Raw genomic sequence first — 23,453 nt, 5'->3', positions numbered from 1 at the left:
ATATAACCAGGGAGGAAAAAAATTTTTGTGGTTTTTGTTTTTACACTAGGGGAAAAAGGCCCCCTAGCAAACGTCAAAATGGTTTGTTTTGTTTTATATAATTCACTCAGGTCAGAAACTTCGAATCATCGTTGGATACTAACCTCTCACTCAAATCCCATATCTAATCCAAAAGTCTTGTCAATTTTTAAATATCATCTTGACAGCTCCAATTCTCTCCTATACCCACTGCCACCACCGTAGGCCACCATCTCTCATCTACATCTGTGACCTAGAAGTGGTCGCCTCACAATTCCTGCCCTCCTATCATCCAACCTCCACCCACAGGCGTTCCAAACTCTATGATCTGGGCCCTTCCTCCTTCTTCGGCTTCCTAGCGCACCCCTCCCCTGATCGCGCTCATTCCGCCACCACCGCACTTGACTTCTCAGCTTCAGGTCACCAAGCTCCCGCCCCCGCGCGCCCTCTAGGACAGGCAGTTCCCCTGATGCAATCCTCCCTCCCTTCAACTCGCCGGTAAGAGTCCATTTACCAGCGCGCCCAGAACCCAGGACTAGCTCCCTATTCCACGAGCTCCTCTGTCACAACTTTGGTGAGTCGCGGCCTTATCAGGGTGATGTATCGTCAGCTGATACATCAGGGAGAGACTAAGCCGATCATTGCCGGGCTGCATCCCAGGGCCGGGCCTCAGGAAGCGCTCGATAAACAAGGACGCCGAGAATCACATCCGTTGTCTAGAAAATGGGTGCCGGGACTGCGTCTTCCGTTCCCGCCCGGCCAGCTCTTGCTCGGCGAGGACTCACCGTCGCCCCCCTGTTCTTCTCGTAAGATCTTCCCCACGGAAACAAAGCTCTGAACTTCCGGAAGATCAACCTCACCTGCGCCCCTTCTCCGCCCTCCTGGCACACCCTTCTTCCCCGGCTTGAATCGCATCAGCGGACGCGAAGGAGAGCCGGGGCTCCGTCTGCCACTTCCGGCGAGGGAGGAGGCGACTCCTCCGGCGGGGCCGGAAGCTGAGGGTTGGGTGTGGGTCTCCGCCCGGTCCTTAAGCACCTTGGCCTTGGACGAGACTTCCTCAGTTTCTTCCCGTGCAAAGAAAAGTATTGGCTCCAATGAGCTCTATGTACGTCTCCGCTGCTCGAGATTCAACAGTTCTTTTTCGAGGCAGGCGGGATTCAGTTTGCTTCTTGTTCTGGGTACGCTCACTGGGGAAGGATCTCCTGGAGCCGAACGCAGTCGGCGACCTACCTGAGGTACTTCAGAGAGAGATGACAGTACGTTAATGGAATCAACCTCTTCATCCAGCAGGCTCACAAATTTGACTTTTCATCCTTAAGTGTATCAGCCTCCAAAAGAGGAGGTAATCCGCTGAACAGGCTGTAGAGAATTATTTTCCCTGTTTTTTATGCTTGGGGCTCATGTTGGTCAATACTTTTCTTTAAACAAAAAGACAGGTAAATAACAAATAGGGTGGATATATGCTATGGAGAAAAAACCAGAGGAAACGGGGTAATGTCAGGCCGTGGGTATTACTATTTTAAATAGGATGGTTAAGAAAGATCTCTCCAAAAAGGGCCATTTGAACAGTGACTGGAGGAGGTCTGGAAGCAAGTTCTGTGTGTATTTGAAGAGCAGCATTCCAGGCAACAAAGGGTGTTCAAAGGCTGAGACAGATATGGCCTTAGCCTATTTAAGAAAGAGCAAAGAACCTTGTGGCTTGAGCACAGTGGGAATATATATGAAAAAAAAAATTGTTCTGACAGAAGACTGGTATCCAGATTATGTAAAGAACTCCAACTCAAAAATTATGAGACAACCTAATTAAGAATGGGAGACATTTTTGAACACACTTCACAAAAGATAAATGAAAGGCCAATAAAAACTTGAAAAAATGCTCAACATCATTAGTCATCAGGGAAATACAAATTAAAAACATAATGAGATACTACTATATACCCGTAAGATGACTAAAATTTAAAAGACCTTACAATTTTTAAATACCAAGTGTTGTCAGACATGCAGAACTGGAACCCTCCCACGTTGCTAGTCTGAGTATAAAATAGTATAACCACTTTGGAAAAGAGTTTGGCAGTTTCTTAAAAAATTAAATGTATTCTTACCATACCCAGCAGTTTCACTCCTTGGCATTTACCCAGAAGTGAAAACGTGTCCACACAAAGGCTTGAACGTGAATGTTCATAGCAACTTGACTCATAATAGCCCCAAACTGGAAACAACCCAATGCCCAACAACACATCAATGGATAAACAAATTGTGGTAAATTGATGTCATGAAATACTATCCCGTAATAAAAGGAATGAACATACTTGCAACATGGATGAATCTAAAAACATGCTCAGCAAAAAAGCAAGAAACAAATTATGTTACTGTATGATTCCATTTCTATAAAACTATAGGAATTGCAAATTTATTCTAGAGTGTCTGAAAGCAAATTAGTGGTTGTTAGGAATGGGCAAGTGGGAGACACTGACTGAAAAGAACCCCCAAGGGAACCTTTGCAGTGAAGCCAATGTTCTATATCTTGATGTGGTGTTAGTTAAAAGGGAGTATGAATTTGTCAAAATTCATCAAATTATGTACTTTTAAAGAGTACATTTTATAAAATTATCCCTCAGTAAAGTCAATTAAAAAATAGGCATAGAAAAAAAAAGTTGTCCCAGTTCAGTGACTTGTTTGTGACCACCAAAAGCTGGGAACAACCCAAATGTTCATCAAGTGAATGGACAAACTGTATATCCATACAATGAAATACAACTTGGCAGTAAAAAGGAAATCAACTATTGCTACATAAAATAACATGGATAAATCTCAAAATAGTCATGCTGAAAGAAAAAAGCCAGACATAAAAAGTGTATACTGTATGACTCCATTTATATAAAACTAATTTATAGTGACAAAGCAAACCACCAGTGGCTTGGGTAGGGGGCCTGGGGTGGAAAAGGGGAATTACAAAGGGGCACTAGGAAACTTTGGGGTAATATCAATAGATGTGTTCTATCTTAATTGTGGTGATGGTCTCATGGATGTATACATGTCAAATTTATCAACCTGTTCACTTTAACAGTTGTACAGTGTATCATGTCAATTATATCTCTAAAGCTGTTTTAAAAATCATGAGACAACACTACATCTGTATTAGAACAGCTCAAAGAAATGAAAAAACTGACAATATAAGTGCTGGTAAGAATGTGAGCAACTGGAACCATTCCTGTGTCATGTGAAAATAACCCCTCAAATGAAACCTGTACTTCTTTCTTTTTATTTATTTTTTAATTTTTGGCTGTGTTGGGTCTTCGTTTCTGTGCGAGGGCTTTCTCCAGTTGCGGCAAGGGGGGGCCACTCTTCATCGCGGTGCGTGGGCCTCTCACTATCGCGGCCTCTCCCGTTGTGGAGCACAGGCTCCAGACGCGCAGGCTCAGTAGTTGTGGCTCACGGGCCTAGCTGCTCCGCGGCATGTGGGATCCTCCCAGACCAGGGCTCGAACCCATGTCCCCTGCATTGGCAGGCAGACTCTCAACCACTGCGCCACCAGGGAAGCCCCGAAACCTGTACTTCTTGATAAACTGTTACTTGACGTCTCTGTATTCCTAAAAGGTATAAATATTTGTAGGATCTCAATGTCAAGTCAGTGGAAGAGCTCTGGTACTTCTTGGTCTCATATGTGTGGTTGAAAAATTAACAGCTATGACTGCCAGAATTATTAACAAATAATTTATGAATTTTATTATTTTAAAATTTTATTTATTTTTAGATGCATTGGGTCTTCATTGCTGCACACAGGCTTTCTCTAGTTGTGGCGAGCAGGTGCTACTTTTTGTTGCAGTGTGTGTGCTTCTCATTGCGAGTTGTGGCCTGATATGTAGCATTTCCTCCAACTCTAACATGGAGGGATGGCTGAGAATGGAGAGGGCTTGGTATGGAGGCCCACAGTTTAACTTGGGCTCTAGTCAGCTTAGAGAGTGCTAATTAGGTTTGCTGGCAAAGGCAAAACAGGGGAGTGTGGTCCAGGTGGCAGATGGCACCTTCAGGGAGGAGGAGGAGGTTGAGGGAATCTGAGACCATTCTTAGAACCTATGTTTCACATAACAGGAGATATAAATGAAATAAATGCTAAATAGTGATACAAGGTACCTTGTAGAAAAAGGAGTAATTCAGTAGGGGGGTAGGGTTGGGAGAGAAGGCTTTACTGAGGAGAGGGGGCTTCAAGAATGATTTGTTCACAGAGGCTATAGGAGAGCCATTATAGCCAAGGGAACAACCTGAAAGACAAAGATACCGTGGCATAAACATGTATAATGTTGTGGTCAAGAAACGGCTGGCACACTGAAGAATGGAGTGGAACACAGCAGAGGCTTTGAAAAGTCAGCTGGGAGTCAGATCACACAGGGCCCTGACAAGGAGTTGGAAATGGATTCTGAAGGCCGTAAGCCATTAAAGATTTCCAAGAGGGGAATAACATTAATGAGCTTGTTTTAGGACATAATTCTGGGGCAGTTGTTAGAATTACATTAGAAAGGTGGTTCAGGCAGGATCTAGATAGGGCCTACCTCCATAGCAGGAGTGTTTGTAGTTGATTTTGTGGGTCCAAATCATGTCTTAGGGCACTGAATGGCCTACACTCTTGGGACATGATGCATAAAAATCAAGCTTACCAGACTGAGGTTAAACCCAAAACCAATTTAATTGGCAAAGTCTCATTACACTGGCTAGATTGAACTCATGCCTATATCTCTACTCTTTACTCAAACCCTACCAAGAAGATAAGACTCCTAAAGATTAAGAACTCACAAGAGAGTGGGAGGGATGATGAATGGTAGACAGAGAGAGAGAGTGATAAAAATTTCAAAGATATTAACTCTTAGAATGGAGAAAAATAAAACCTAATCGTGTGCAGCAAGGGGAAGCTAAACAAAAAAGTCAAGGTGACTGACCACCTTATTACAAGTCTACCATACACTTCCATCAGCTCTGAGTGCCTCAATCTTAAGTACTAAATGACAGGCAAAGATCACCAGATATTTCAAGATCACATCTAACAGGAGAGAAAGGCATCAACAAACAGGAAAAAACAAAAAACAAAAACAGCTGACACAGGGAACGGAAGAAACTTAAAAACTGATAACTTTAGAGAGAGAAAAGATAATGCATTCATTTAAAAAAATAAAAGAATGAAGTGCCTGGGGAAAAAACCATTCAGAAAAGAAGAGCTAGTAGCTCTTGGAGATTAAAAACATATAGCAGGGGGCTTCCCTGGTGGCGCTGTGGTTAAGAATCCGCCTGCCAATGCAGGAGACACGGGTTCGAGCTCTGGTCCGGGAAGATCCCACATGCTGCGGAGCAACTAAGCCCGTGCACCACAACTACTGAAGCCCGCGCGCCCTAGAGCCCGTGCTCGGCAACAAAAGAAGCCACCACAATGAGAAGCCCGTGCACCGCAACGAAGAGGAGCCCCCGCTCCCCGCAACTAGAGAAAGCCCGCGTGCAGCAACAAAGACCCAATGCAGCCAAAAATAAATAAATTTATTTTTTAAAAAAACATATAGCAGAAAAAATATGTATATAATATGTAGCAGAAAACCTAAATAATCAACAGAAGGGTGGAAATAAAGCTGAGAAAATTCTTGTGATTTAAAAAAAAGAAGAAAGGAAAGATTAAAAATGGAAAATAAAAGAAAAAATATAATTAACTTAGAGGTACATTTCAGAAAATCCAATAGTCAACTAATAGAAGTTCCCCCAAAAGAAAATAGAGAAGATAAAGTGAAAAGAAAATTTCCCAGAACTGATGCATATAGCCTGCCAGACTGGAAGACCTCATTTAGTATCTAGCATTATGAATTTAAAAAATACCCACACTAAGTCATATCATGAACTTTCAGGACACCTGAAACAAAGATCCTAAAGCTTGCAGAAAGAAAAATTACAGGTCACAAATAAAAGTTCTGGAATCAGAATAGCACAAGGCTTCAAACAGCAACAATGAACTATGGAAAACAATGAATAAATGCATTTTAAAGTGCTTACCTACAATTGTACAGTCTATCAAACTATCAGTGCAGTGGAAGAATAAAATAAACCCATTTCAGACATGCAAAAGCCTCAAAAAATTTACATCCCATTAATCCTTGGGAAACCATGGAAGGATATGCTCCACCAAACAGGGAAGTAAACCATGAATGCAGCAGCTGTGGATCCAGGAAACAGAAGAGGGGCACAAGAAAGGACCAGGGTGAAGGCAAAGAGAAATCTCAGGGCAAGAGCTATGCCCCAGGTGTAGAGAACAACCAACGTGCCTGTCATGTGTTGAGCTGTGCTCCCGCAAAAGTCGTATGTTGAAGTTGTCCTAACCACCTGGACTTCAGAATGTGACTGTACTTGGAGATGGCGTCTTTAAAGAGGTAAGTTTAAATGAGGTCATTAGGGTGGGCACTAATCTAATATGACTGGTATCCTTATAAGAAAAGGAAATCTGGACATAGACACAGAGGGAAGACCATGTGAAGACCAAGGGAGAAGATGGCCATTTACAAGTCAAGGAGAGAGGCCTCAGAAGAAACCAGCCCTGCCAACACCTTGATCTTGGACTTCTGGCCTCCAGTACTGTGAGAAAATAAACACCTGTTGTTTAAGCCACCCAGTCTGTGGTACTTTTTTATCGCAGCCCTGGCAAACTAAAAACAGTGCCCAACCTAGAACAGGTCAAGAACAAGTCCAATCAATCCAGGAAAGATTTCAAACAAAAAAGAATCTGATGTGTTTACCCTATCCACACTGAGAAATGGTACAGTGGTGTTAGAGATTTGGAGGATGAATTAGTGATAGGTTCATAGGAAAAGACACAAACAAAAATGAAGGGGACAAAATGGTGTAAGAATGGAGACATAACTCGTACATGAGGGTTCAGAGGTGAATGATACTTACCTAGCAAATAACATAAACTTAGAATACTGATTTAACCAAAAGTTGGGAAATTAACTATCCTGAAAAGATGAGGGGAACAGAAGTGTGTATGTGGACAGATGATGTGAAAGAGCTAAATTCTCATCTTCCACAGTAGGAAGTCAATAGATAGTATCAGAAACTGAAAAATCAAGATGTGGTAATATAAGCCTAGTATTTAAATATGGAGGCAAATATTAGAAAATAATGCTAAAATACTTTAAGTGGTTGCCTTTGGGTAGAAAATAATGCAAAAATACTTAAAGTGATTACCCTTGGGGAGTGAAAATCAGGGGATAGGGCAGGGGTGCTGATGGGAAGACTACTCTTTTTCATGGAAATCTCAGTAGAACTATCTGAATTTTAAACTCTTGGCTTGGCCAAAAAGTTCATTTGGGTTTTCCGTAACATCCTGCAGAAAAACCCAAACGAACTTTTTGGCCAACCCAATACTTACCTGTGTTTTTTTAATAAAAATAAAAAATTTAAAAGCTTAAACAGACCACTAAAGACCTTTAAAAAAGGTTGCTCGTCCCTTTAGCCAGAGGACTTTCAGTGGTGTGATGTGAGCAGAAGCCGGAAACACAGTGTTTTGAAGAATAAATGAGACACGAGATAGCAAAAGGAGACTGGTTTTCAATAAGCTGTTGATAAATGAAATGGGATGGGGACAGAGAGGACAACACGATCAAAGAAGGTTTTCAAAGGTGGCAGTGCTTAAGATGACACTTCTGGTGGCAATGTCCTCCTCAGAAACTGCTTGCCAAGGAACTCCTTAAAACTATTAGATTAGCTGGACTCCCATGCCTGTCCCTGGGTGATTCTTTTTTTGCCTCACCAGTTGTCTTGCTGCCAGTATCTTTCCAAGGGAGAGTTCACGATGTATGCGAAGGAACAATTCCACAGCGCAGCCTTCTGGCAAGAAGAACTCTTGTATCTCTGTTAAATGTGGCGGGCAGAAAAAAACTTTGAGCCACCACCTAGATGAAAGGTAGCAACCTGACTGAGCTCATCAGACACAGACCAGGGAGTAGCTGAGTTAGAGCACTTCCTTAGGGTCAGGTTCCACATGATGTTCATCTATAACACAGAACAGAGAAAACAACTATCATATGCAGTATCAGACTTTCCATGATACAACGCTTCAAAATCAGAGACTTAAAAAATGAAGCCAATTTGCCCAAGTATTCATCAAATATTTACCAAGGCTTATGATGTCATGACAGTTAGACCCTTTCTTGAGCAAACAAAGGTTTCTGGCTTCCTCTGCAACTAAAAATAATTAACACCTCCCACATGATCCAGCTGTGTGTTCCAGAGGTAAACTAGCAGAAGGGGCAACTTAGAAAAAGTCAAGGTCAAGGCACCATTCCACTGTGAGAGGCAAGTGGAGAAAGACTACAGCAGGTTACGTTCAACAAGGAAGCAACAACACAAGGAGCCACGCAAGTCTCCCCAGATATTCCAGGCTTTAAATGTCGCACCCTATTCTGTTCATCAAGCAACATTTATAGTCTATGAGAGTTTTCAAGTTTTCTGAGTAGCTCCACCCAGTTGATAACAATTACCCTGTCAGGTAAATTACCCAGCATTTAGCATTTACGTTTATCAATTGGTCTCTCCTGCTCAATTGACAATCAGTCCCTAAAAGTTTATCTAGTGTTAGATGGCGTATCTGACAATTCAGTGAAAGGAAGTTGGTCAAATCCAACAATAGACTGCCAAAAGAAAGAAAGAAATGTCTAATCACAAAAATACTACAACTAATTACAAATAGTGATTAGGTTCTAAAGAGATTATCTCCTAGGTAGATTTTAATAGAAATCTTGAACATTTTGGGGGGGGGGAAGATACCCTGATGACTGGGTAATAACAGAACATGACAAAAACACTAAAAATTTTCTGCACACACACACAAACATTACAAGTCTAGTCAGAAGGAAATACACCAGAAAAGGAAGATAGAATTTTTAAAAATAATTTACAAGGGATGTTCTTTATTACTTTTTATCAGTTCTAAAATATCATCCTCCTTTAAAAAAAATTAAGACTGGAATGACAGATTATTTCCTTCACTGTTGTAAATACTGCAAATTTATCAGCGGAGCTAAATATCAATATAATTTTTCCTTAAGCTCGAACACATAAGAGAGCACTAAGATAGATTATAAACCTCAATTGACCTGATGTTATAAAAAGTCACTCTGGCTGTCTTCAGTCCTGTTCTGTCTCCAGATAGATTTCTAGGGTAGGCTTGTGTCACTTGGTCCATCTATAATAGGTCGGATAGGGTAGTCTGTAGTAACTGCCAGGATACAACCTTCTGTTCTGCGCTGCTTGACTGGCATTTGGCTTTACATTCCAAGAGTACCTCCTTTGTAAACAGTCCTCTCCGTGGGGACCAGGAGGAGGAATATGGCCTCTCTGGTAAATGTTCTGATTCTGTGAAAATTTTCTTAAACAAAACAAAAGTAATACACCATTATTAGTTTTAATAAATATATATAATAAGCTTTATAAAATTATACATAGATACTCTGGTTCTACTGTTTTCTACCTGTGTGATTTTAGCAGATAAAATTGCTTAATCTTTGGATTTCGTAGTTCTTATAGAATAGAGCTAATAATACCTTCCATCTTCATGGATTGTTTTGAAGGTAAATTAAGATGATATACTTCAATTACCCACCACAATGCCTTGGCACACTGTAGGTTCCCAGAAGCCTTTCCATCTTTCCCTATAGAGATAAATGCCCGTACTATTCTAATCAGATGCATTCTCTCCAAGTGTGGCAGGGTTGACATGAAACAGAATAAGCTATTTATTTTTGAAAACCAGGAACCTACTTTCACTTTATAAGTAAATACATACATGAATTAATTATAAAATGTAGAAATTCTAACCATGGCACATGCAGCAAATTTGGAAAATTAAATTGTTTCAAAAGCAACATCAGTAAATCTAATATAATCATACAAAAGAAAATTTGGAAATCTGAGAAAAGTAAACACCCCCCAAAACCCCTCAATCCCACTTAATCTAAGTAAACTGGTTAATATTTACTTTTGGTCTTTTTCCCCCTAGCATCTTTTTTTGACTGCTGAATCATAACCTATTATTTTCACTTATCATAAGTAAGCTATCACTTTCAATGACTTTATAAAGTATCATAGCATGGATATAATAATTTACTTAGCTATTCTTCATTGTTAGAAATGCAAGCTGCTACCAATTTTTCCACTACTGTAAATAATGCTGGGATTAACATCCCAGAACATATACAACTGTATCCTAAGCACCTAGTCCAGAGTCTGATACATAGTAGGGAGTTTGAGAAATGTGCTGAATGATTAAATGCATGTACATTTTTCCATATTTTTAAGTACTTCTGTAACCTCATGGTGGAATTACCAGGTATGAACATTTTTATGGCTATTACAGTTATGTTTCAAAAGGGCTATACCATTTTTCAGTGCCCCTGGCAACACAAGCAACACCTTTTTGAAATGTTTACATCTGCTAAAAATGCCAAAACATCTTTTTGAAAACTGAAAGTTTACAATGTGCTAAAATACTTTATTAACTCATGTAATAATCGACAACAATCCCAAGGTATATGTTATTAAAATTTTATTTATAATATTGTTAAAATTTCCATCTAACTGATAAGAAAATAGAAATTTAGAGATCTTACTCAACATCACATACAGGGTGAACAGCAGAGCCAGGATGTAAACCCAGGTCCAGCCTGACAATCAATACACTGGACTACCTTGTCAAAAACTTGCTAAATTAATAGCAAAATAGCAAAAACTGTTGTTGTTTTAATTGTACTGAGGTTTTTCCTGTTTCCCGAGTAAAAGTATGTTTGTGATTTATGTGTTCAACCCCTTTGCAAGTTTCTCTACTGGAATTTTACCATTTTCCCTATAATTTGTATTTACTCTTTAAATAAAGCAACCTTCTTTATTCTGAAAACTATACCACTATTAATGCAGCCTAAGAATGTAAGATCCTTTCTGACACTCACATCAAATTATTGGCTTAAACTAAGTTTAAGAATCAATGAAAATTCCTAAGTCCTCTTCCCAACTGCCTCTGAAAAATCACCTATTCCCCCTCCTATACTTGATTTTCCAGCCCTAAATGCAAAATATGGAACAAACAATACCTCCTGGTTGACACTGATCAGCAAGAAAACACCAATTCTTCACATTATAATGTGTTTGCACTAATATATAATATTAATTTCTATTTCAATTCTAGAAAAAGGGAAAGCAGAGATACCTTTCTGATTGCTGAAAATCTTGGGTCTGGGTATGGAAACGCCGAGATGTTGGGTAACCTGGGGTTGGATGTAGGTTATACTTAGGTCCTTGGTTAACAGACTTATTAGCTGTGTGAACTGTTTCTATCATATGCACTGAGTCTTCAAAACCACTTGTTCTGGATACACTGGAATCCCGATTCCTCAAACAGAATGTTTCCACAAAATATTACTGGTCTGCAAATTCAGTAGCCAATTTAGTGACTATATTTTGGCCCGTGAAAATAACAATTCCATCCTCCCCCCATTCCTATCTGTTTAGGTTTCCTCGAGCAAGTAAACAAGCTACATGAAGAAGGGATATGTGCAACTTAAATGATATAAAAATAGATCTTCCTAACCACAAATATCACATATAAAATGCAACTTACTTTCTGATGGGACCATTCCAAAGGTCTTCAATGTAGTTTTGTCTTTCTAAGCAATGTCCATGGCTCCTATTGAATACTGAGGAGCGGATGAACTGTTAGAAATAACTGTACAGAAAGCAAATCTTTCCCAGAGAAAGCAGATCAAAGCTGAAATCCAGGGACTTCCCTGGTGGCGCAGTGGTTAACAATCCACCTGCCAGTGCAGGGGACAGGGGTTCGAGCCCTGGTCCGGGAAGATCCCACATGCCGCAGAGCAACTAAGCCCATGAGCCACAACTACTGAAGCCCACGTGACACAACTACTGAAGCCTGCATGCCTAGAGCCCGTGCTCCGCAACAAGAAGCCACCGCAATGAGAGGCCCGCATACCGCAACAAAGAGTAGCCCCCGCTCGCCGCAACTAGAGAAAGCCCGCACAGCAACGAAGACCCAACGCAGCCAAAAATAACTTAATTAATTAAATAAATTTAAAAAAGAAAAAAAAATGCTGAAATCCACTGACTAATTATTCAGGCTGTTATATCTCGCTATTTCCAGATACATACCTTTATAAACTTTTGGTAAAAGGTTATCTTATGTCAGAACAAATGAATTACAAACTTTTCTCTTTTTCCAAAATTTGAGAAATTCCCCTACACTTCTACCTTCAAATTTTATGAAAAGGGAAAAGTAGTGACAACCCTTATACTTACATTCAATTGCATCATCTGGCCACATGCCTTCTACATCAATCAAATATCTACAAAACAACAAAATTTGAGTCATTTGTAAATAAAAAGAAAAGAAAATCAAGTTTTTGCAAAAAAGGTCCAATTTCGCTTTACAAATACAGATATAAAAATCCTAAGAAAATATCAGCACATCTAATCAATAATTATTAAAGAATGATATATATACCATGAGTACAAAAAGGCTTTATTCCAACGATGCAAGGATAACGCAACTTTAGAAAATCTATTAATATAATTATTTACATTAATACAACAATTTAATTAATAAATGAAAGAGAATAAAATACAGGACCAAACTGGCAGATGTTAAAAAGTTATCTGATAACATACAACGGTCAGTTTCGGTCAAAATGCTTTGTACACTAAAAACAGGAGACTTAATATGACAGAGTATCCATCAAGAACCAACAAATAACAAAAGACAAATTAGGACAAATATTAACATCATATCTAAAAAACCCTATCTAACCAACCATAGGAGCCAGAAACTTAGGAATCACCATCACTGACAGCTATTTCTCCCTCACCCTCATCCTCAACCCACCACCAGTGCTAACAATGATACTGCCTACATATCTCTAGAATCTGTCCACATCTTTCCACCAAAATGACCACCATACCCTGGTCCAAGCCACCATTATGCCCAATTTCTACACAAGTCTCCTAACTTGTTTCCTCGCTTCCACTCTTTCTCCCTGCAGTGTATTCTCCACTCGGTAGCAAAACGATAGGTTGAAAATGCAACTGGGTATGTTCAACAAAAAAAGTTCAATGGTTTTCTATTACTCTTCAAGTCTGAAACCTTAAACATAAGCCTGCACGATCGAGCTCCTACCCACACTTGCAGCTCCATTATAATGACATGCTCCCCCAACAGCCCCACCTTCCTGGCCAGTTCCTCCAACACAGCATATGCTTTCCTCTTATAGGATCTTTTGCTATTCCTTATGCTCAGAAATCTCTCCCCAACGTCCCTATCTGGTTAATACCTACTCATCCTTCAGATATCAGCTGAAACATCCCTAAATAAACCTTCTCTAATCTCCATGATGAGATCAAATCCTCCCTAAAATATGCTCTCATGGTACCATGTCCCTCTCCTTGGCACTTGTCAGAGTTGTAATTCTACATGCAGAGTATGATTCTTGAATATCTATTCCCTCTCTGGACTGCTAGAATTCACAAAGGGCAGGTCAAGTCTCTTTACTCACAAAATTTCACAAGTCTTTTTGCTAGCACCCAGCACAGTGCTTAAACATAACAGATGCTCAATAAGTATTTCCTGCATGAACAACCATACATTGGTACAGTGTAGCAACATCCACAAAAAGCATAAGGGCATAAACTCTTTGATGCAGAAGTCCCATTCTGAGTGAAGTTAACTGAGACAAAGCATATATATTCAAAGATGTTCACACAGGAATGTTCATTACTTTGACGTTTTATAATATCAAAAACTTCTGACTTTTATATGTTCATCAGTAAGCAAAGGAACAATGCAGCCTTAAAAAAAAAAAAAACAAATGGGACCTAATGAAACTTAAATGCTTTTGCACAGCAAAGGAAACTATAAGCAAGACGAAAAGACAACCCTCAGAATGGGAGAAAATATTTGCAAACGAATCAACAGACAAAGGATTAATCTCCAAAATATATAAATAGGTCATGCAGCTGACTATTAAAAAAAACAAACAACCCAATCAAAAAATGGGCAAAAGGGCTTCCCTGGTGGCGCAGTGGTTGAGAATCTGCCTGCTAATGCAGGGGACACGGGTTCGAGCCCTGGCCTGGGAAGATCCCACATGCCACGGAGCGACTAGGCCCGTAAGCCACAACTACTGAGCCTGCACGTCTGGTGCCTGTGCTCCGCAACAAGAGAGGCCACGATAGTGAGAGGCCCGCACTCCACGATGAGGAATGGCCCCGCTTGCCGCAGCTAGAGGAAGCCCTCGCACAGAAACGAAGACCCAACACAGCCCCAAAAATAAATAAATAAATAAATAATTAAAGGCGCTAATAATTAAAAAAAAAAAAGGTAAATTAAAAAAAAAAAAAAGGGCAAAAGACCTATATAGACATTTCTCCAAAGAAGACATACAGATGGCCAACAAGCACATGAAAAGCTACTCAACATCACTAATTATTAAAGAAATGCAAATCAAAACTACAATGAGGTATATCACCTCACACCGCTTAGAATGGGCGTCATCAGAAAATCTACAAACAACAAATGCTGGAGAGGGTGTGAGGAAAGGGAACCCTCTTGCACTGCTGGTGGGAATGTAAACTGATACAGCCACTATGGAGAACAGTATGCAGGTTCCTTAAAAACTAAAACTAGAATTACCATATGACCCAGCAATCCCACTACTGGCCATATACCCAGAGAAAACCATAATTCAAAAAGACATATGCACCCCAATGTTCATTGCAGCACTATTCACAATAGCTAGGTCATGGAAGCAACCTAAATGCCCATCGACAGATGAACGGACAAAGAAGATGTGGTACGTACATACAATGGAATATTACTCAGCAATAAAAAAGAACGAAATTGGGTCATTTGTGCAGATGTGCATGGACCTAGAGACTGTCATAGAGAGTGAAGTAAGTCAGAAAGAAAAACAAATATTGTATATTAATGCATATATGTGGAGCCTAGAAATACGGTACAGAAGAACCGGTTTGCAAGGCAGAAATAGAGACACAGATGTAGAGAACAAACGTATGGACACCAAGGGGAGAAAGTGGGGCAGGGTGGGGGTCACTGGTCGTGAGATGAATTGGGAGATTGGGATTGACATATATACACTAATATGTATAAAATAGATAACTAATAAGAGCCCGCTGTATAAAAAATAAATTTTAAAAATTCAAAAATAAATGAAAATTAATTTTTTTTAAAAAAAGAATGAGGTTGGGAGACTGTCAAAGCAGCACACAGATCACACACTCAAGCCCCAGAAGATGGGGAACTGCCTTAAGTCCCCCACTTCGGATGACATCTCCCTGCCTCACAAGTCTCAGTCCGACTGGGCTAGCTTTGGCAAGGGGATGGAGCTGGATCAGGAGCTGCTGCTGCCATATCTGGATCAAGTTCCAGTTTTGGTCTCTCATCCAACACCTAGCCAGACTCGCCTAGCAACTCAGCTGAGAGGAGCAAATTAGGATATCTGAAAGAACAGGCCTCATACAGCATCAGCCTGAAGGAGTTTATGACCCTGGAAGAAATGGATCAGAAAAAAGGATCCAGCGGACTTCCCTGGTGGTGCAGTGGCTAAAGACTCCGCACTCCCAATGCAGGGGGCCCGGGTTCGTTCCCGGCCAGGGAACTAGATCCCACATGCATGCCGCAACTAAGAGTTTGCATGCCACAATGAAGGAGCCCACTGGCTGCAACTAAGACCCGGCACAACCAAATAAATGAATAAATAAAATAAAACAAATATTAAAAAAAAAGATCCGGGAGTGTGTGATCTGTATGATGGACTTTGTTTACGACAACCCAATTTGATTTCTGCTGTGTATGCAGATCACCTGGGCTGTACAGATGACTGGCTGATGAGATCCTTCACGTGCCCCTCCTGCATGGAGACAGTTGATGCAGCACTGCATTTGTCCTACGAGACTAACTGAGCCAGTGTCGCTCACCTGACTTCAAGTGAACCATCATTTTTGGTGGTTTTGATCTTCTGTCATTGAGCCCAAGAGCCAAGGATTAGGAATTAAGATCATGCATGAAAGTTTCCTAAAGATTCCTGAACGGCTGCAGATGTTGGGGAAAAGCACGTGATATTTTAGAAATTTAGGGGGAAAAGTAGGATGGTATTTTTATGTAAAGCCTTCACCCAGTGTTTAAAAATATAATTGTATTTAGATCTTATTATTGCTCTACTACATAGGAACTGTGTAAAGTGTTACAGCAGCTATATATGTTTAAATTGTGTGTCGAAGATTAGGATGAAGATAGTGGTTGTTTTTCCTAAGTGAGATAACTTTCTTCTTCCCCCTACCCAAATTCTTTTCTGAAGTTGCTGGCATTTGGGTCAAGGTTTTACGAAAAGCCACATTTTAGAACACTGGCACAAAAAAAGGAGTTTTAAGCTGGTTTGCATAATTCTTTATTTTTTAGAATAAACATAGAGCATTTATTTTTTACTTTATAGGAACTCCACAAGTTAAGGTCCCATTGTTCTTTTGCTGTGATTGTTGTTACTATTGATGTTGCTGTTTTCTGTCTTTGCTGGTTCTTTCTAATCTACCATTTGTCATTATTGGCATATGATCATCTCAGGGTCACAAGATGGCTGCTGTAAAACCAAATATCATTCTCACAAAACAAGGAGGAAGCAGAAAAAGAGCCCAAATGGTCATTTTCCTAATGCCTATTTATCTTTTCTCAGAGAAAAATATCATTCTCATAAGCACAATAACAGCCTTCCCTTAATTACTCATTTGCCAAAACAGACTGATATGACCATTCATAAGACAATTCATGGCAAAGAGGGATATGATAATGATTGTCTTAGCCTAACAAGGATTTATCCACTCAAGCTGAATGCTTCACTCCTCAAAAAAGTCATAAAGTTCTATGAGCAAGGAAGAACTACTAAGTGACTGTTAAGTAAACCATCAGAATTGTTTGTCCAAGACCATACGATTCTTTCTTTCCACTGGAAATGGAATTCATTGCCTTAGGTCTTTTTCAATAGTGTACTATTACTGTTGGGGCTGGCTCTGTGCTTGAAAACCAGCTGAAAACCAGTTATAACCTGTTACAAGTGCTATATCTGTTTGCAGTTAAGAAATGCAGAATTCAAAGTGATCTCCTAGCTTGTAAGCCAACTGAGATTCACTGTCCCTCTTCTATAAAAAAAATGAGCTAATGTGTCCAGAAACTAACTCTAGTAAAGTGGGGTTTAACATTACCCTTTCTTATGAGTTTCGTCAAATTATTTTGGTTGTTAACATGGTGATAATTAAAAGTCAAGGTAAATTTTAAATATTAAGAATTCTGATGTATTGAGCTTGAATTATGCCACCATGCTTATGTAAAAATGAAAGTGGCACCATGGTTACACTGAGAAAAGTTTCTCAGTTGTAACCATTTTGATTTCTTCTTTCCTGTGACCTCCTTCCCTGTTGTCTTGAAGCACAGCAAAAGGATACTGCATGTCTTCTTATTGTAGTGCTGAGGTTATTGAAGTTATATAAAAGACATCTCAGTCTCTGTTTCTTGGAAGGAAAGTCCTGCTAGTTGACTGACAATTCTAAGCAGGGAGAATTAAGAGAAATGTGTTTCATGTTTTGCACACAAATGAAGAATTTGTATAATCACGACTTCACAGCTGTGATCTCAAAAAAGAAGGAATTTCTCTCTTTCTATTTTTCTTGCAATTAACGTAAGAACACTCTGAATCTCTAAGCTTCTGAAGTGTTAGTAGAGATGGTCTAGTAAAGATGTAGTTGTAATGTTTTACCCATTTAGCATGTGTTTATTTTTCCTTATGTACTCCAAGGTGACATATTTGTTCAGCTCACTGATATTACAGCTAAAAAAATCATTCATTAGTAAAAGGAGAAGCAATCTCAACCTAACAAATCAGAAGTGCTTCTTATTATTTTATATTGAGTTGAATATTTGACTCTTAGCACTTTTTGCTACATACAAAACACAAGTATCTTGAAGGGTTCTTCATAAGTGCATTATACAAGAATTTAGTATGTCATAAGCACTTAAAGATTTGACATTCAACTGTAGTAGTATCCATGTTGGGTACTTTTCTTAAGAGCCCCATGATGAGTCTGAGAAACACTGGAAGAATTAGAGTATCAGGTTCTATTAAATTTTTACATGTATCTTGCTTAAGTTTGTGTTCATTTATTTATATCCAACTACATAAAGCAAAGTTGGAAGAAAAAAAAGAATAATAAATAAATAAGAATGAGGTCTCCAAATATTGTCAGAGGAAGATGTCCTCCATATATTAAATTATAAACCAGAATGTCTAAAACACTATACCATTAAATCACATGTACAGTCAGTTCTGTATATCCAACGGTTCCATAACCTGCAGATATGGAAGCCCGACTGTACTACACCATTTTACATACGGGACTTGAGCATCCGAGGATTTTCGGATCCATGGGGAGCCCTAAAACCAATCCCCCTGCAGATACCAAGGGACCATTGTATATGCTTATATCTGCATTTTTTACCTCTGAAAAAATATGTGCTAAATTATTACTGGTGGTAACATCTGAGTAGGGGGCAAAATTGCCTTCCACTTCATACACTTCTCTGACTGCATTTTTTGCATTCAGCTCACATTAGCTTACATTACTATTGTAAACAGAACAATTTAAACATGCTCTGCCTCTTGGGGTTGGCAACTCACCTGCACATGAGGTAGCCAGTCCTGTTGAAACCATGGGTACAGTGGACACCAAGAAGTCTGTCTAGAAAACAGGGAATATGGAATTAAGTAAGCGAAGTAGATACACTAAAAACAAGTTATACAATTTTCTGAAGAGTAGCCTTTATTACTTACCACAACACTACCACTATCCTGAAAAGGAAGAACTCTGAAGAAAAGAGTGTTTTTGCAGGAACGTACTATAAAGAATTAACTACTATACAGTCAAAATTCATTGTCTCTGGGAAATTTTGCATAACCTCCAATCAGATGCAATAGTGTGGACTGGAGAATGCCCATCAGGAACTGATCTGACTATAGAAAAAGGGAGTGGAAAAAAAAAACAGGCTATCAGAAGAACAGAATTTGTTTTTGAGTGAAACAAATGGAATGCCTTCACTTTTAATGCTCAATATTAAAAAGAACAAACGGTTTCTGAAGGGCTCTTGGGGTCCCCAAAGCACTTCCATTCCTTCTCTCCTTCACTGCTCCTCACACGCCACGGGTCTATGTGCCTGGGGAGTTCTCGGGTTAAGTAGCACCGTTCTTATTTCACAATGAAAAAGTAAGGCTTGAGAACATAAGCCCAAGCTGCAGAGCAGGCAAACAGAAAAAAGACTAGAATCGAGTCTCAGATTTTTCCAACGATGCCACAGTATTTTGCGGTCCAGGACTTAAAAAAAATTATATGAGAGACTAAATAAAAAACAACAACATGTAGCTGATCTCTGCAAAAGCTATGTCTGTGACTAGGTGGTGTCTGGCATTCGTCATCTCCTGCCTGGAATACTACCGCCCTACAATTCTAACAATCTCTTCTATTTCAACTGATCCTCCACATGGAAGATGTTCTCTCTCTAAAATATAAACTTGGCTGGATTGCGCTGTTGCTTAAAAATCTGTTGTAGCAATGCAACTTCCCTAACACGAAGCGTCTGCAACTTCTCCAGAGTGCCTGCTCCTGCCGTCAGTTCGGCATCGGCTACTGGTACCCCTTTCCAGACACTCATGGGTAGTGCCTACCTTTACCAACATTCTAGCACGACTATGTTATCTGGAGTTACTGACCACAGCCAGATCTCCACTTCAGCTGCTTCCTATCCAGGTGTTCTTGAGTGGGACATCACAGCAAGCACTGAAAAGAATTCTTCTTCACTCGGAGACTTTACTCTGGCACTCACTGACCGCCACACAGCTGCCTCCTCCATGTTTCTGGCAGCCCAGTATGATAAAACTTCAGACGCCAAGAACATGGTCCCTCTACATCCATCGCTTTCTGCCAGCCTTGCTCAGGGAACACCATCTCTGATGCCAAAAAAGGGGCAGAGCCGCCTGTCACTTCCCTACCAGGAAGGAAGCCAGGTATATTACTATAACCAAGGCACACTGGGGTCTTTACTGTATGGAGAACTTGGCTCCTGCCCGCAATCCTATGGCTCTGTGTCATACACAGGAAGTCGGGCCTCTGTGCAACCAGAAATGGGAATGGGACTGAAGGAGATTCAGCCCACAAATATCCGACCACCAGCTTCCACCTCTGCAATCTGCCACCCTGTGTCTGCTCAACGCATCTCAGAAACAAGTTTTCAAGGTGAGTACACAAACGGCAGAGAAAGTTGAAGAATGAGGTCTGCATTCAAAAATGGGGTCAAATCGACAGCTGGGAAGGGGTGTAGAGACAGGTAGAATTTAGATCCTGAGCCTTTAATAACCACTACCTTCGCTCAGTGCCCTCTGTTTTTAGACTCTATATGAGAACACCTAGGGAGTCCCTGGTGGCGCCGTGGTTAAGAATCCGCCTGCCAATGCAATGCGGGGGACACGGGTTCGAGCCCTGGTCGGGGAAGATCCCACATGCCGTGAAGCAACTAAGCCCATGTGCCACAACGACTGACCCTGCATCCTAGAGCCCGTGAGCCGCAACTACCGAAGCCCACGCGCCTAGAGCGCATGCTCCGCAACAAGAGACGCCACTGCGAGGAGAAGCCCGCACACCGCAACCAAGAGTAGCCCCCGCTAGCCGCCACCTAGAGAAAGCCCGTGCACAGCAATGAAGACCCAGTGCGGCCAAAAAAATAAATACGTAGAATAAATAAGTTCAAACAATAAATAAATAAACATAAATTAAAAAAAAAAAAAAAGGAACACCTAATGCAGGTGGGAAGGTGGGAGGGACACCGTAAAGGTCATCTATGCTACATGTACAAGAACCACGAGAGCACACCAATCGGAACCACATTTTTCACTGCTGTAGCCGATCATTCCCCCTGTACTACCACACTGTAGCACTCCTTTCCCTCATCTACTGCTATAGTTTCTTTGGAAGGTGTTTCAGAACTCTTGTTATGAGAGTGCCAGTTGAACTGTCCTCACTTCCTTCATTTATACCAGGATTGAAGACCTTGTGGTCCGAGATCCTGTCCAGAGAGCAAGCAGGCTAAGACTCTGTCTTTGTTGATGTATTTCATCAGAAAGGGCTCTACCTCCTCTCCTAGTTCATGGTGTGAAGTGTTCTTAGCCTCTCGGGAAAGTGGGGAGAATGGAAAGGAACCTATATGAGAATGCTAGGCTCTGTAAAACATTTCAGGTTTTTAAAAATAAGACTCATTTTGTATTGGACTTACAACAGTCCTATGAAATACAAAGAAAGCCGAGAATCAGTGACAGGAAAGGATCACCAGTAAGAATTACAGCAGTCACCGCTTACCTCGTAGCATAGGGCACTGTCCATGATCCTTAAGAAGAGTTAGTAGAAATGCCTTGCCCATCTTGCCCCTGAACCCCTTGAAAACTACACGACTGCTGTGTTGGTGTTTAGGGGGAGCATCTCACTTACCAGGGACTGACTTCTCCCTTGATTCCTCTGTAGTGATGGAGACTTCCCCGCTGATGAAAAATTCCCTGGGATTGCAACCTCCAAGCCAGACAGCTTTCCTATGGAATGACAGAGAACTTGTCAAGGTGAAACACCAGTCTGCGGGAGAAAGGGCAGAAGAGAATGATGGAAATCGTTTCTGGGAAACTATTTTTACATTATGTGTTGTTTGTTCCCGGTAAATAAACTGAAATCTTCTTAACAGTAAAACAAAATCTAAACCACTAAAGCCAATAATACAGGAGTATAACTTTTGAAAAAAATTTCTTTGGCTGCGCAGCATGTGGGATCTTAGCTCCCCAACCAGGGATTGAACCCACGCCTGCTGCATTGGAAGCGCAGAGTCTTCACCACGGGACCACCGGGGAAGTCCCAGGACTATCACTTTTAAAGGAGAAGGTACAAACCCCTCGGTTCTATGAACTGGAGATTTTTAGTAAGAAGTCAATATATTTGTTGTTAGGCACATTTTATGTTAGGCTGTCTCCCTGCACAGGATGCAGGCGCCTTGAGAATGGAAGTCATATCCCTCTATAGTACGTCCCTCTTCTTTCTGCTTTGCAGTTTGCTGCTCCACTTGTTCAACCCCACCTAGTAATAACCTATACTTCCCTTGTTCCTGTTTTCCCATCTGGAAAACAGACAAAAGGCAACCAAACAACGCAAAGGTCTCAACAAATAAGGGATATCCAAAACCAGAGATGGCCAGAACTTCTGTATCCCTGATGAAACCTAGCCCGGTGTTCAATACTTAGGTATCATTAATACATGCGTGTTGACTGAAACAGTTGAAACTCAATTCTTCCACTTCCCAGTTTAGTTTTAGTCCTCATACAAAACCTGATAATCAAATTCCTTAATGCTAGGAATCACAGTGAAAAATAGTATCTGAACTGACTTCTGTCAGATGAGTGAGAACTAAGGTTAATTCAGTGTATCTGAAGCATAGAAAGTGAGGGCAAAAGTGGCACAAGATGGGGCTAGAGAAGCAGAGAGGATTCTAGACCACGCAGAGTCTTAAAGGCCAACAGTGTGTTTTCTATTCTCAAAACAATGTTTGTGAGCGATGTTTATGAGCAACGTTCCAACTTGCTTTGAAGGTTTCTTGTGTGAAGAGTGGATTGGAAGGAAACAAGATATATGGACGCCAGTTAGGACCTAATCGCAACAGACAGGCAAGTTCAGTATTAGGAAGTTGAGGAAGAGCTGGCTGACAGATTCCAAAGAAATTCAGGAGATGAACTGAAGCGGGCTTAATGGGGTAGGAGATGGAGGAAAGGAAGGTCTTAGGGAATTCAAGGGTTTACTGCACACATGAGCAAAGTCTCAAAATTAATCATTTGAACGTACAGAGGTGGATCTCCCAAATGACACCGGTTAGGAAGCAACGGTACGCCCTTTAGAATTCCTAGAGACAACACAAATCAACTGTTTCGATGGAAAATTCGGCGGGACTCTTGATTTCCATGGGAATACAGAGAAAAGAGACACTGATCTGGCTTGCAGGTATATTTAGGAAGTTGTTAGCCGGACATCACCTACTAGTATCATGTAAGTAGGCCGTCCGAAGTAGGAAGCTTAGGGGAAAAACCTGGAGGAAAACTTAAAAGCTTAAGCCACACCTCTACACTACACCACCTTTCACAATTTCTTCTCAGATAAGCATCATCCCCATCAGTGAAGAAACTCGTACCTCATAATAGGAAAAACAGGCCTAAAGATTCAATGTGTGTCTTGGGAGGTCCCATCTATGCGATATCTTCCTGGGACCA

At 40.6% G+C, this 23,453-nt stretch overlaps 2 protein-coding genes across 11 annotated transcripts in view; both read right to left on the bottom strand.

Moving 5' to 3' along the window:
• Window positions 1–7,913, bottom strand: part of LOC309611795 (EKC/KEOPS complex subunit TPRKB-like) — a 52,901-nt gene extending 44,988 nt beyond the window's left edge. Inside the window, exon 1 of one of the 9 annotated variants that reach the window (XM_082356648.1) lies at window positions 7,799–7,913. The gene's annotated coding sequence lies outside the window, so the exon portion shown is untranslated. Of the gene's footprint in view, window positions 1–143; window positions 511–532; window positions 943–7,798 lie in introns of those variants that run through there. The other 8 variants (XM_082356645.1, XM_082356641.1, XM_082356650.1 and 5 more) reach the window with 8 other exon arrangements.
• LOC309611796 (RNA/RNP complex-1-interacting phosphatase-like) lies at window positions 7,902–21,815 on the bottom strand. 2 transcript variants are annotated; one of them, XM_082356652.1, is made up of 8 exons: window positions 21,514–21,815; window positions 18,789–18,849; window positions 12,352–12,398; window positions 11,660–11,735; window positions 11,249–11,306; window positions 9,332–9,415; window positions 9,144–9,232; window positions 7,902–8,040 (listed from the first exon to the last, which is right to left on the bottom strand). In XM_082356652.1, exons 1-8 carry the CDS (start codon window positions 21,572–21,574, stop codon window positions 8,037–8,039), a joined length of 480 nt encoding a protein of 159 aa, XP_082212778.1. In that variant the 5' UTR covers window positions 21,575–21,815; the 3' UTR covers window positions 7,902–8,036. The 2 variants fall into 2 exon arrangements, with proteins under 2 accessions (XP_082212778.1, XP_082212777.1); XM_082356651.1 differs by lacking the exon at window positions 9,144–9,232 and having other exon boundaries at window positions 7,904–8,040; window positions 9,281–9,415; window positions 11,249–11,431; window positions 21,514–21,809.
• Window positions 21,816–23,453: the final 1,638 nt, after the last annotated feature.

This window comes from Balaenoptera borealis (assembly GCF_965194805.1).
Source record: "Balaenoptera borealis genome assembly, chromosome: 15".
NCBI lineage: Eukaryota > Metazoa > Chordata > Mammalia > Artiodactyla > Balaenopteridae > Balaenoptera > Balaenoptera borealis.
Note: the sequence above shows the minus strand (reverse complement) of the source record. Positions and strands in the feature narration are given on the sequence as shown.